Raw genomic sequence first — 14,045 nt, forward strand, 5'->3', positions numbered from 1 at the left:
CAGTCATGCCCCCATGACCAGTTTCTGTCTCTCACACACCAATCATTTCCCAAACAGTCTTTGACACACACACCAGACACCTTCCTGAACAGTTTCTCTCATGTCATACACACACACACAGGCTTCCCACTCCCGTGTTCTGCTTACCGTACATATACGGGCTTCTCACTCTCATAATCACTTTCTCTGTCTCACACACACACACCAGTCTCTCTCTCATTTCCATGCTCACTCTCCACGTGCACAGGCTTCTCATTCCCTGAATCACATTCTTTCTCTCACATTCACACACACCAGTCTCTTTCTCTCACACACACCGTCACCTTATCAACCAGTCTCTCTCTCATGCACGCGCACACACACACAGCCAGCCCTCCCGCTCCCATGCTCTCTCTCACATAATCAGGCTTCTTACTCCCATGCTTTCTCACATACCCAGATTTCTCACTTCCATGCTTTTTCTCTCTCTCACACTCACATACACATCAGTCATCTCTCTGAGCAGTCACTTTCATTGTCTCTCACACACGAGCTCGCTGACCAGTTTCTCTCAATCACACACATGCTCTCAATCAAATGCATTCTCTCACTTACACACAGGCTGGCTGCTTCTCTCTCTCTCTCTCACTTCCACTCCCCCCCCCCCGAGCACAAATAGTAGCTGCAGCAGCTTCCTCCTCCAGCCCCCGCAGGCCAAGAAAGAAGAAACCCATCGGCTGCGGGAGGCTCATGCTGCTGTCTCCTTTCCCGATTACCAGCTCCTTCGACTGCTCGGGGCCGTTCCTGCTGTCGCCGCTGCAATTTTTTCACGCGGCACGGCTCTTTCTTCCCGCGCATCACTTCCTGTTCCGGTTCAAAGGGGGGAGGCGGGAGGAAGAAAAGGCCAGCCGCGGATGCCACAGCTTTTTTTTTTTTTTTGCACCGCTGCCGTTCCCGCTGGGCTTGAACGTGCTGATAGCCCAGCGGCAACGGCAGTGCGGTGCGCGGGAAGGAGAAAGCCGTGCCGAATGAAAAAATTGCAGCGGCGATTGCAGGAACGGCCCCGAGCAGTCGAAGGAGCTGGTAATCGGGAAAGGAGACAGCAGCGTGAGCCTCCCGCGGCCGATGGGTTTCTTCTTTCTTGGCCTGCGGGGGCTGGAGGAGGAGGGGATGCAGCTACTATTTGTGCTGGGGGGGGGGGGGGCGTGGAAGTGAGAGAGAGAGAGAGAGAGAGAGAGAGAGAGAAGCAGCCTGCCTGTGTGTAAGTGCGAGAATGCATTTGATTGAGAGCATGTGTGTGTGATTGAGAGAAACTGGTAAGAGAGCAGCTGTGCCCGGCGTATAAGACGACCCCCGACTTTTGAGAAGATTTTCTTGGGTTAAAAAGTCGTCTTATACGCCGGAAAATACGGTACTTGCTTTAGATTTTGTGATATATGTCTTCACGTTGTGTTACGGGCGCGTCCGCCACGCCGCTGACGGGCCGAGGGTCTGGGCGCCCTCGGGTACATATCGTAGGCACGAGGAGCACGGCCGTCTCTAAAGCAGGTGGTGTGAGCCCTTGGGCCACGGCGAGAGCTAGGGAGGAGCCCCAGCCACACCGTGGGAGGTGAGCCGGTGCTGGCATGGTGAGCCAGGCATGTACCGAAGCAGGGATTCAGGAGTGGAGTCTGACCCTCAGCTGGACCTGCACGCCCATGACAACCAGCAACGCAATGTTGGTTGATGAACGGTCCTCTGACTGTTCCAAGCCCTTTCGGACCTGCCGCTGGGTAACGGCAAAGGGCGGCAGGCCGGACAGAGAACGAGGGCAGACAGAGTCCTTAGTACACGGAGGACATCTTAGGCGTAGGCCAGTGCAGAGACATCAGAAGCAAGTACTGGTGCAGAGACATCAGAGGCAGGAACGAGGTAAGATGCATACAGGAGACTCAAGGGCGAGGTACGAGACTGGCAACATGGAGCGCCCTACACAGCCCGCCCGTGGGGCTGGTCACGGACCACTACAGAGGTTGCCTTCAGTAATAAGGTAAGGCTTTCTCACAGATATAGGAACGAGGTGCATGGCTTGCATCACGAAGCGCCCTACACAGCCCGTCCACAGGGCTGGTCACGGACCATGACATGGCTTGCCGTAAGGCACCAGGACATCTTGAAGAACAGGAACAATGTGCTAGCTTTCAGGAACAGGGTAAGGCTTTCTCACAGACTCAGGAACGAGGTGCATGGCTTGCATCACGAAGCGCCCTACTCAGCCCGCCCACGGGGCTGGTCACGGACCACGACATGGCTTGCCGCAAGGCACCAGGACATCTTGAAGATGCAGGAACGAGGTGCTAGCTTTCAGGAACAGGGTAAGGCTTTCTCACAGACTCAGGAGCAAGGTAAGGCAGGTAGCTGCAGTACAGGCAGTCTATAGCAGGGTTTGCTGCACACCGGCAGCCTGAAGCAGGGGATTGCTGCACACCGGCAGCCTGAAGCAAGGTTTGCTGCACACTGGCAGCCTGAAGCAAGGTTTGCTGCACACCGGCAGCCTGAAGCAAGGTTCGCTGTACACCGGCAGCCTGAAGCAGGGTTAAGTGGGCAAATCAGGAACTGGATCAAGCATTGGATCAGGAACAGACATCAGGTAACATCAGGAGCAGACATCAGGACAGAGACAGGACAAGGAGCCATCAAAGCAAGGCAGACCATGGAGGACCTGGATCGGGCAAGGTTACAGGCAACTGTAGAACCCAATCCAAAGGCAAGTAGCAAGTAAAATGAGAGTCCTTTTATACTGCAGGTTGTGGGCAACTCCCTGGGAGGAGTTTGCCAGGACCACCCCTTGCTGGCCCTATAACTGGGGTGGAGAGCTGCGGGCCGGCCCCTAGGGAGAAGGGCGTGGCCGAACAGGAAGTCCAAACGCAGCCAAGCAAGCCACAGGCAGGCCTCAGGAACAGCTAGGCCTCCCAGGCCCTGGAGCAAGTCCTGGATGGTGCACAGGCGAGGCCCTGGCTTCAGAGCGGCCTCCGGAGGAAAGGTAAGATACCTCCTGTAGCGCAGCAACAGGGGGGATCGTAACACATTGTACCACTAATTTTGTAGTGATGCAATGTTTAAATGTGCATGATACCCTATTGCTAGTGCACCTACTGTATGTATTTTCATTGTATCTTGATTGCTCTGTATTATGGAATATTTTAAAGATTTTGTTACGATGAATTAAAAGATATTTGTGACATTTCATTGTTAGTCATAAACAGGACAAAGATGAGTCCTTATTGACATCCTATCGCCTTATCTCCCTCTTAAATTTTGATCAGAAATTATATGCAAAAATTTGGGCTGACAGACTAGCTACTATACTGCCTAAGATTATAAAAAGGGTACAGGTGGAGTTTGTTCTGGGGAGGTATGCACTGTGTTTGTTTGGTAATTGCGCAATGACACGTAGACAGCAAAAGGTGTTCGATAGGGTGGAGTGTGATTATTTATTTGCAATTATGGAAATTATGGGACTGATTGGTCATTTTCAAAAAGCTGTAAGACTGCTTTTCACCAATCCGAAGACCTATGTCTTGGCTAATGGTAGCTGATCAGATATTTTTCCCATCGAGAGAGGAACTAGACAGGATTGTCACCTGTCCCCATTATTATTTTTATTATTCCTGGAACCCTTACTGCACACTAACCAAGAGGTTAGAGATATAAGGGGATTAAAGATGGGGGAATATGACTTTAAATATGCAGCTTTTGCTGACGACATTTTGGGTTTTCTCATTAAACTGGTGACTTCTCTGGAAGTTTTGCTGCATCTTTTCTAACAGTTTGGAGTATTTTCTGGCTTTTGATTGAACATAAATAAATATGAAGCCCTATCTTTTCTGTCATCCTTGAATGACCAGTAGGGAGGCAATTTTTATTTAAAATGTGCTGATGGTGCTTTTAAAAACTTAGGGTTAGAAATGTCAGCTGATCCTGGAAAACATTAAGCCTTAATCTTACCCGGCTTTTGAAATATACTAAGTGGAAATTCCATATTTGGAAAGGATTACCTTTGCTTTAGTCTGGCGAATAAATCTCTTTAAAATGTTGATCTTCCTGAGATGGATTTATGTTCTTCAGAATTTACCTATTCAGTTGCTGAAGAAGGACTTAAAGTATCTAGATTCTTTGATTTTAAAATATATTTGGCAAGGGAAGAAACCACAGATTCCTTTAGATAGTTTGAAAAATGACTGGGATCAGGGAGGTTTGGCGCTGCTTGATTCAGAGGAATATAATTGTATTAGCATTTTGGTATCCTGCATAATTGGATTTACTGTAAATCCGATTGCATAAATCTTGATGGGGAGAAATCAATAGCTGCACCTTTTGATTTGAAACATGTTTTACATGATGAGCATGATAAGCTGCCAAGGGTTTGTCCAGATGTGTTCTGATTTTGCCTATTAAGTGTGCTTGGAGACGATTGACAATGTTTTATAGAAGTTCTTCCCAATCCTAGCAATTGTTACCAATACAGGGAAATTTAGATTTTACTCCTAGTAATCACTCTAAGGATTTTAAAAGATGGGAAGATTGCGGTATCACCCAGCTGGAACATGTGCTAAATGATGAAGATGAAATGCTTCCATTCTCTGCCTTAAAAGACAAGCATGGGTTGCAGGACACAAGCTTGTTTTCTTATATTCAGCTGAAACATTACATAGCCTTTCTACCGGAACATGATTTACTGTTCTAATTTTTGGATGACTTGGATGAACTTTTCTGCCTAGAGTTCAAATCGATATCCAGGTTCCGGAAAGTTCTGCGGAAGCAAAAGATTTGAAATCATAGTGAATCATTGGTCTCACGAAAATGGATTTGAAATTACAGAACAAATGGTAATGTTCTGTTTTCAACACCTTAAGGATCTTTCTGGTAATGTATACCTTCACGAACTTCAATATAAATTTGTGCATCGGATGTACATTTCTGAGGCCCAGGCCTACAGGGCTGGTATATCTACCACAGATTTATGTGGAAGGTGCAAAATGGTTGAAGGTTCCCTGACTCATATCTTTGGGCCTGTTGAAATACCCAACACTTCTGGATTAAAGTAACTGGATATCTTTCTAAAGTATTGGGATATAAGGTTCTGAAATCCCTGGAGGCTATTCTTTTGAACTCTTTTCTCCATTGTCATTTAAAAATAAAGGGGATATCTTATTTTTCAGGAAGGCATATTTGATCAGCAAAAAAGCTATTTTAGTGACTTGGAAAAATGACAAGGGTCCTTCCTATTGGCAGTGGCGTAATTCTCTGCATGAACTTCTGCAAATGGATAGCAGAGCATCGTTTGTGTCCCTTAAACATCAACAGATCTTTTTTGTGACTTGGGAACATTACATTCAAACTCTTTCTCCTGGGGTGAGAGGTTTAGTGGTGAATAGTATTAACTGGGTGTTTTTTGCTTTTTTCATTAGATTAGTGTTATCTGTGCAATTATTATTGTGAATACATATTAGGGCTTGGGAGGGTAGGGAGGAGGGTGGGCTCTTGGGCGTGGATAATTGTACTTGTTTCATTGTTCTTTTTCTAACTATTGACTTTTGAAGTACATAAACAACAAATGCACTTTGTTGGCCTGGGTAGCTGGTTTATTGAAAACAAAACAAATTTCACATGATGACACTTTTGAATGTAGATTGCCATGCTCTGATGTTCTCAGGATGGTCATCAAACTTACTGAGCATTGAGTTGACAAGCTCACGATGGACTTTGTATTTGGCCAGATCTGATGTCTGAGATTTCAGTTTTCAGGTGAAGTGCATGTGGGATGCTTTTGCATGCCATGTCATTGGATTGCTTTCTCATTACGTCAGTTCTAAGCATTGAGGTAGTGTGAGGTTGATCATGTGCATATGGTTCTTGTGGAAGACATGTGGCATATTTTCTTGCAGATGACACACTCAGCAATGCCTTGGTTACACTCCAAATAGGGTGCTGGGGTGTAGGTCTGAAGTAGGATGTCATTTTGCAGATGTGCACTTGAATCGTGAGCCAGCTGTAGTGCATCCATGAGCGAACAAACATGTGGATCACTGTGGTGGCGATTAACATCCATGGTAGAGTGTACATTGAGCTGGTCTCTGTTAGGTGCAGAGTTTACTTCATGGACAGGTTGAGTCATCTTAATATATATTATTTCCTTTGGCTGTGGGTGTGAGAATGAGTTGCTATCTTCAGAGGTAAATGCTAGGATAGTCTCTGGTACACTGATCAATCTAGATCTTCCCACTTTCCTGTTCTGCAGCAGCTTCAAGGCTCTTGTGCAGCAGTGGCTTTCCTTTCTTGACATAGCATTTCTAATTCAGCATCTAGCTCAGCTTTCCTGCATGCAGCTGCTGATGCAGTGCCAGTGGCAGCTTTCTATTCCTCAGCCTCCAAACTTGGCTTTGTGTGCAGCTGGAGCTACAGCGACAGTGGCAAATTTTTATTACTCTGTCTCTAACTTGGCTTTCTTGTATGCGGCTGCTGCTGCTATGATGATGGCTGCTTTCTGTGCCTCCGTCTCCAATGGAGACGGAGGCACAGCTGCTGCTGTGGCGATGGTGGCAGCTTTCTGTTCCTCTGCCTCCAACTTGGCTTACTTGCATGTGGCAGCTTTGGTGGCGCAGCAGCTGATGTACACTCTGCTTTGATTCTGGCTCTAGCTAACTTTATAGGGGTTTCTTGTTTACTGAAGAAAGCATGTGCCCACGCAGCTTCTGCTTTTGTGTGTGACCTGGTGGCAGCTGTATAGATGGCCAATATGCACACAAGTTACAGCAATTATTTTATTTATTTATTTAAACATTTTTATATATCGAACATTTGTTTATCACTTCATGTTGGTTTTCAAAGGAAAAGCATGCATGTACCCCTTTTGAAAATTTGCCCACCAAAACTACCCACAAATATTTATTCTTGTTAAATTGCTGAAATTTTTCTAGAAATTTTATGCGCACACTTTTTCCATTTTCAAAAGTATCTGCAGAAGGACAAACCCCTTCCTAAGTCTTCCCCCAGGAATGCCTCTGCTTAGTCTGGGTACACTTATGTGCAATCATGATACTTGTGTCTAAATTTACCTGCATATCAGGTGGGCAATTATATAAAAGGACATTTCTGCATGTTAAATGTTTTACTCACAGAAGACCTTTCAAAAATTATCCCCTTAGTTTTGTTTTTTGGATACATACTGAATATACTTTGTCTCCCGATAAAACATTTTTTGGCCTTGCAAGGCGTGAAGTATGCTGTGTTGATGAGTAAAAAAAAAATCCTGATGTAAATGCATGCAAGTCTGATGCACCAACACAATAAAATGTGAAAAATGTTCAAAGGGGTGTATACTTTTTATAGCTACTGTACTGTTTCCTCTATTTCTAGATCATACTTTTTCTTGATATGCTATTCTCAGGACCAGCAGGCTGAATCATCTTTTATTAGATCAATGTTGAGATATTATGTAAACTCTGAGCAAATTATATGCTATTTAAGAACTAAGAGATAAAATGATTTGCAAGCTTTCCATCCTATTTTTTTGTGTGCGCGATCCTTCAAGTTGGTCAATCATGTTGTATGTATCCATGCCATGCTTCTCTGTGGATCTATCTCAGGAAATCAGTTGTCTCTCCACTGATTAAAATATTTATTTTATCTAAAAGATTTAAACCTCACACAAATCCGAAGTTCAAGGTGGAGTACAGTGTCACATGCATAAAAACAAGACAGCATAGACACAAAACATCCAGCATGCAAGGAACTAACAAATCCAACAGACAGAATGCCATAACCAACATAGCTGGCAATCCAGAGAAATGTTAAGTGAATCCAACCATTTTAATTTTGTCAGACCACAGAACATTTTCTCGGTGTCCCTTGAATTCCTTTGCAGACTTCAAACTGGATTCAAGATGGGCTGTAATGCTCCTTACCTCCATACACTCCCAGTGTAGCTTCCTGTAGCATGCTGCATTCTGGGACCTGGTTGACCACTTGCACTTCCCTGTAGCCTTTTTTAGACCATGCAGCCAGCATTTCTTGTGGGCGCTGACTGATGATGTCACCCCAGCTCTGGTACATAAGGAAGTTCAGTTCTACCACCCAGCACCTCAGCAACAGGTCCCCTGCTGTGCTTTCAGTGTGTGCTGCTTGTCCTCCCGTTGCCTTGTTACTGCTTGCCCTGCCTTTTGCCTCGTTCCTGCTTCTCTGGCCTCTGCCTTGCTCCAGCCCTTCCTGCCTTCACCTCATTCGAGACCGCCCTGCCTTTTGCTCCATTCCTGTTCCTTTCTGCCCTCCAGATTGCTCTCTTGGTGCCGACTATTGCCTGGATATTGACGCTGCCTGGATTTCTGCTTGCCTTTACCATTATTTAACCATTTACCATTATTTAACCATGAAGGTCGGTATAGAAAAATGTTAAATAAATAAATAAATAAATAAATATTACCGGTACACTGATTCTGCCTGATCTCCACCTGCCTTGACCTCTGCCTAAACCATGAGTCTGACTACTTGTTCTTCTCTGAACTCTTGCCCAAGTCCTGCCAGCCTCAGAACCCAAGGGCTCAACTTGCAAGAGAAGAGGCTGGTACAGGTGAAGCCTGAGACCTTGTCCCAGTCAAAGGAGTCCATCTGCTGTTGGTGTGGGTCTAGTGGATTTGCCTGCTAAGCTGTGTCAAACATGCCACAGTCAAGGGCTCACACTCCTTGACATGGGCTTTCTTGAGTAATGGCTTCCATCTTGCCACTCTACCATACAGACCAAATTTCTGGATTGTTTGAGATATTGTTGTCACATGCATGCTTTGACCAGTCTTGGCCATGAAAGTCTGCAGCTCTTTCAAAGCTGCCTTTGGCCTCTTGGTTACCTTTCTGATCAGTCCCCCTCCTTGCTTGATCATCCAGTTTGGAGGGATGGCCTGATCTAGGTAGGATCTCAGTTGTGCCATATACTTTCTACTTCTCAATTGACTTGACCATGGCTCCAAGGGATATTCAAGGACTTTGCAATTCTTTTATACTCATCCCTAATCTGTGCCTTTCCACATCTTTGTCCCAGAGTTTTATTTGACAGTGCCTTGTTGCTCATGGTTGGATCTTTGCTTTGAAATGTATTACCCAGCAGAAACAAATCTACAGGAATTGATTAATTTATCTTATCATGTGAATTAGTAAATTTTAACACAGGTAGAGCTAATTCACTTTGTGTGTACTTTTGAAGACAATTGCTTAAAGCTTTGATGTAATCCTTTGGGAGACTGTATCTGGAACCAGAAGGCTCCACATATAGCTTTGAACTGGCAACACTGGTAGGCATAGTCTGGGAAGCTGCAGCAGAGCCATGTCAGATGCACAGCAAGGGAAAGGCCAAGGTATATTTACCTTTTGGTTGCCAGAGAGTTAAACAAGCCTCGGAAAGCCTCACTGATCCAATATAGAATGTACCCTGATTGGTGACAGTATATAAGGAGAGTAACAGAGATATACTTCTGCTAGTTACAGGTTTCCTGGGATATGTCCTCCGGAATCTCCGTCTGGCCCTATTCCTTGTTTCCATATTCCTGCTCTTAAGTTCTCACTCCAGTGCCTCTTTCCTTTCCCCAGTGTTTCTGCTCTGCATCCAGTACTTCAGTCCTGCTCCAGTGATGATGCTCTATGCCCCTCTCCTGGGTTTCTGATCCTAAGCTCAGGGCCAGTGGAAGCACTAGGTGTACTAGGCCTGGGCCTAGTGCACTGACCATTAGGTGTCACGAGCCTTGTGTGGCCTCGAGCTGCTGCACCAAAGAGGAGTGGAGATTTGGTAATCTCCACTCCTCTTTGCCGCCCACAGCCCCACATGGCTTGCACCCCATAATGGGGGTGGCGGTGCCACTGGGGGAGGGGGGGGGGGCGCGCAAGGCAGAAGATGCCTAGGGCACCTAATCCCCTTGCACTGGCCCTGCCTAAGCCTGCTCCATTGCTGTAGCTACATGCCAACACGCCTACTGAGCTAGGCCTGATTTTACCAGCCCTGGCTCAACCTTCATCCAGACTCTTTCAGGTTAGTCTCTTCCTGAACATATTGCTAGTGAATGGATGTGCTCTGACAGTTTGCTACACTTATCCATTACTTAATTCCATGTTTTTCATTTTCTAAGGAATTCTAGAATATATTTTTCACTTAGCAGTTGTGGGGTAGAATGTGTAGATATAGGGAACAAACACTGTTTTACTTCCAGGTTATAAGGCAATAAAAGGTGAACATCTTGGAAGGAGGGATATACTTTATGTAGCTTCTCTTTCATTTTGGGGTTCTGTGAGATTTCACATTTGTAGGCTGCATGCAAATGAGGACTTTTCTTTTTCAGATCAGAAACAATCCTGCTAAGGTCTTAACAGCAGCACTTTATATAGCCAAAGCAGAAAGGCACTGGTGATAGGAAAAAAAAAGTCTTTGAAGTGCTAGCATCAGAATTTCTTTTCACATTCATAAAGGGGTCTGGCAGTGAGCCAAAGCAATATTAGGAATGTTTAAGAGAAGGCCCTTTTGCAAACTGAGGCTCTTGTGTTACCTTCAGCCTCCAATGCAATCTTTAATCTCTCTTAGTGCATTTTAAACTCTTGCTTCTTTTTCTGCTCTGAAGAAGGAATGTTTGAGAAAGTGCCCTGAATAAAACTCTGAAATTCACATCCTGCTAAACTAACCTTATTTTCATAATTGCATCTGTTCCATGTATTCATACACCATTTTTACAAACGTACAGCCAGGCGACAGCATACTTCTGCCCAAGCGCAGCATGACAAAATAGTTTCCCTTTCAAAATTAGCTAGTGTACAGTATGTGGAAGCTATTTATGCAGACAGCAGAGGGAGAGAAAAGCGCATGTACTCGTAGAAAGGCAAGTACATATACTGTTGTTCTTCCTGAGCCTAAATACACGTTTATTTTTAGCTGGATAGAGAAGAGCCATTGTCAGTTAAGCAGATTTACTTACATATACTGATTTAATCATGGGTTCACACACACACACACACACATACAACACACACACACACACACACACACGTAAAAGCATGCATGCTTTGAAACAATGCACTCCAGAAAAGGACTGGCCCACAGGGAAGATTTGGAAGGAAATAGAAAAGTAGGAACAAGGGATTTCATTTTGAAAGTGTTATATTTCACTTTCCTATACAGACTCTGTACAAAACCTTGCCAACTCTGAATTTTCAAAGGTAAACTTAGCATGGAACTTCCTTTTAAACATTAGCTTATAGGCACAAAGCATAGCTATAGTTTTTTTTGGGGGGGAGAGGCATTGCCTCCTCCAATGCTGCAGGTGCTAATGCTGAATCAGGCCCCCTCTGCCCCCCCCTCCATGAATATGACCGTACTACTCCCTGTCCCCCAAACTAAGCAGGCAAACTGTGCCTATGGTACAAAGTACCTGCAAACTCCCCACTTGATCTGAAAATTGCCCTAAGAGTTTAGGATTACAGCTAAGGAGCCACTGCAGATTCTGCAATGCATTAGTGCTTCTGTTTGCCTTCCCATCAAATTCAGAGCACATCATATTTCTGTAGTTCTAATAATAAAAAAAGTGTGATAACAGAGAAGTGACAGATAAATAGAAAGTGGGTAGATAGATACTGCGCTCATTTTTTTTTTTTTAGCCTGAAAATGTTCTCCTCTTGTTTTGGCCTTCCAGTTCAATCGGAACCATGAATGAGATTCAGCAGCATGAGCCTTCATTCATTCCAGCCATTATAGAAACAGTCCTCAGATGGAACCAAGCACCACAGCTGCTCCTGGAATCCTACAATCATGGGCCCTAAATCCAGTCTCTAGGTGTTGCTCTGTCCCCACAATGGCTGCCTTCACAACATCCCAGGCCTCAGCAGTGTTCTGGCCCAGCAATCAAACCCAGGTCCTTCACATGGCAGAACACAGCATTTTCACTGAGCCAGCAGGAGTTCCTGCTGGATTTGTTCTTTTCCATTCACTGAACAAGGGGTTAGCAACACAATCCTTGGGAGACAGCTAGCCAATCAGGTTTTCAGCCACAATGAATATGCAGAAGACAGATTTCCATGCAATGGAGGCAGAGCATGCAGATCTATCTAATGCATATTTATTGTGACTTTCCTGAAAACCTGTCTAGGTGTGTCCCAAGGACTGGATTGAGAACCAGACAGAATGAATATCCAGCTCACCTGAATATGGTCAGTCCAATTCTCCTGAGTCATAGTTTTCTAAGAAAAAGAAACAAAGAAATGACAACTATAAATCCTGAAAATTGCTCAGAAAACATATCTTTTTCATTAGATTCACCAGTAAAATAAAAATAAAATACCCCCCCCAAACATAATTCAACTTTTTTTTTCCATACAGCAGCTACTGCTTGCTCTGTTGGGCTTTGAGCTCAATCTGAAGTGGCCTCTGTCGGGCTATGCTACTATAAGCCTTCATTTGTAGCAGCCCACTGATATTTTCACCCGTTTTTAAATCCTCTCTCTCCTGCTTCCACCTAGCCCAACAATGCAGTGACAATCCTTGATTTCAAGCTACAGACTGTAGCTCACTCCAGAAGCCAGTATGTGCATACTCTGAGCCTGGCCAGTAGGTGCTGCTGCTAACCCAAATGTCTAACTTAAGAGAAATGAGGCATACCTCCACAAATCGCTTATAGAAAAGGTATTTCAGAGTCCCAAGATGGCGCTGGTTAATGACATTTGGGCAGAGAGCTGAAAAATAAAGAAAGGGCTTTAATTCATAGATCAACAACAGTAGTCTCCCACAAGCCCATCATATGAACCAAATAGATCCTCTAATATTTTTCCCACCCTATTTAGGTTGTGCTGTGCTTCTCCACTTCCAAATATATGGGGTTTGCTTAATGCACCAAACCTCCAATTAGCAAGTTTTCTCCCAATTCCATTTCCTTATGTCTTTACACAAGTGAAAAATTTCAAAGGGAATGGCATAAACACTGTGGATCCTTAAATGCTAGAGGATGGAAATGAAGAAAAGTGTGCACGGGGTAACCCATAACCAATAAGTCTTCATACTGTTGATGCAACTCCATTATTGCTCTCTGGTTTTACGGCAGGGGGAAAAGAGGAAAGGGGGAATTAGATTCAGACAGCAACCAACAAGGACATTGCATTTTACGGTCTGGGAAAACAAATAAGCATGGGGGTAACTTGCTGGTGTGGCGGTTACTACCTTTAACCAACATGCCTGATACTTTGCATGCAACTCCAACATTGTTCTCTGCTTCAACGGCAAGAAGTGGCAGGGAATTAATTGTACTCAGACAGCAACCAACAAGGGACCCTGACTTTGATGGTTGGGGAAACTAAGTAAAGGGGTGACTTGTATGGTGTAGCAGATCGTTTGGTCCTTTTCTGCCATCATTGTCTATGTTTCTATGTCTAAGTCTCACTCAAGTCTCTGTCCCCCTTGTATCCTTGTCACAGATCAGTGAGAAAGGATGCAGCAAAACTTACAGATTTGTAGGGTCTGCAATATGTATGCTTCTGCTACGGTACACAGAATTGGACTTTCTAAGTCCCCACCAGTCTAAGCTGGATTTGAACCAGTGGCCCAGAGGTAATAGGCCCTCTAATACTGTGACTGAATAATTGCTCTCTTTCGGAAGTGCAGAACTGTCTGATCTATCTATTTAGGAGGAAGACTCAATGTTTTGGTTTAAAAATGCCACCATTTATCCATGATTTCTCTCCTAAATATTCCTATATTCTAGTGCCTCACGAGGAAGATAACATTTATGACATCCTCACCTCAGCTCTCCTTAAGAGCCTTAAAAATTTGGCAAGTATTTTCCCATCCTCCTTACTTCTCCATCTACTGTTTCCATCAATCAAGGTAGTAGAAGAGGACTGGAAGGCTCATCTGCATACTGTTCCAGCATCCCCCGGGAGAGGTTACAGCGAGCAGTCTAGGCTTCGAACTCAATAGCCCCAGCTTCCAGAGGCCCCGCTCCCCTTGCAGTAGAAGAGGACCAGAAAGCTCATCTGCATACTGTTCCCAGCATCCCCTGGGAGAGGAC

At 44.7% G+C, this 14,045-nt stretch overlaps 1 protein-coding gene across 1 annotated transcript in view; it reads right to left on the reverse strand.

Annotated features, from left to right (window-relative positions):
- EXD3 (exonuclease 3'-5' domain containing 3) overlaps positions 1–14,045 on the reverse strand; it is a 999,700-nt gene that overhangs the window by 630,376 nt on the left and 355,279 nt on the right. The window contains 2 exon segments of the mRNA XM_029613511.1: positions 12,187–12,225; positions 12,644–12,717. Of these exon segments, the coding sequence (XP_029469371.1) occupies positions 12,187–12,225; positions 12,644–12,717 (113 nt within the window).

The sequence above is a fragment of the Rhinatrema bivittatum genome, chromosome 8 (assembly GCF_901001135.1).
Source record: "Rhinatrema bivittatum chromosome 8, aRhiBiv1.1, whole genome shotgun sequence".
Classification (NCBI taxonomy): Eukaryota; Metazoa; Chordata; class Amphibia; order Gymnophiona; family Rhinatrematidae; genus Rhinatrema; species Rhinatrema bivittatum.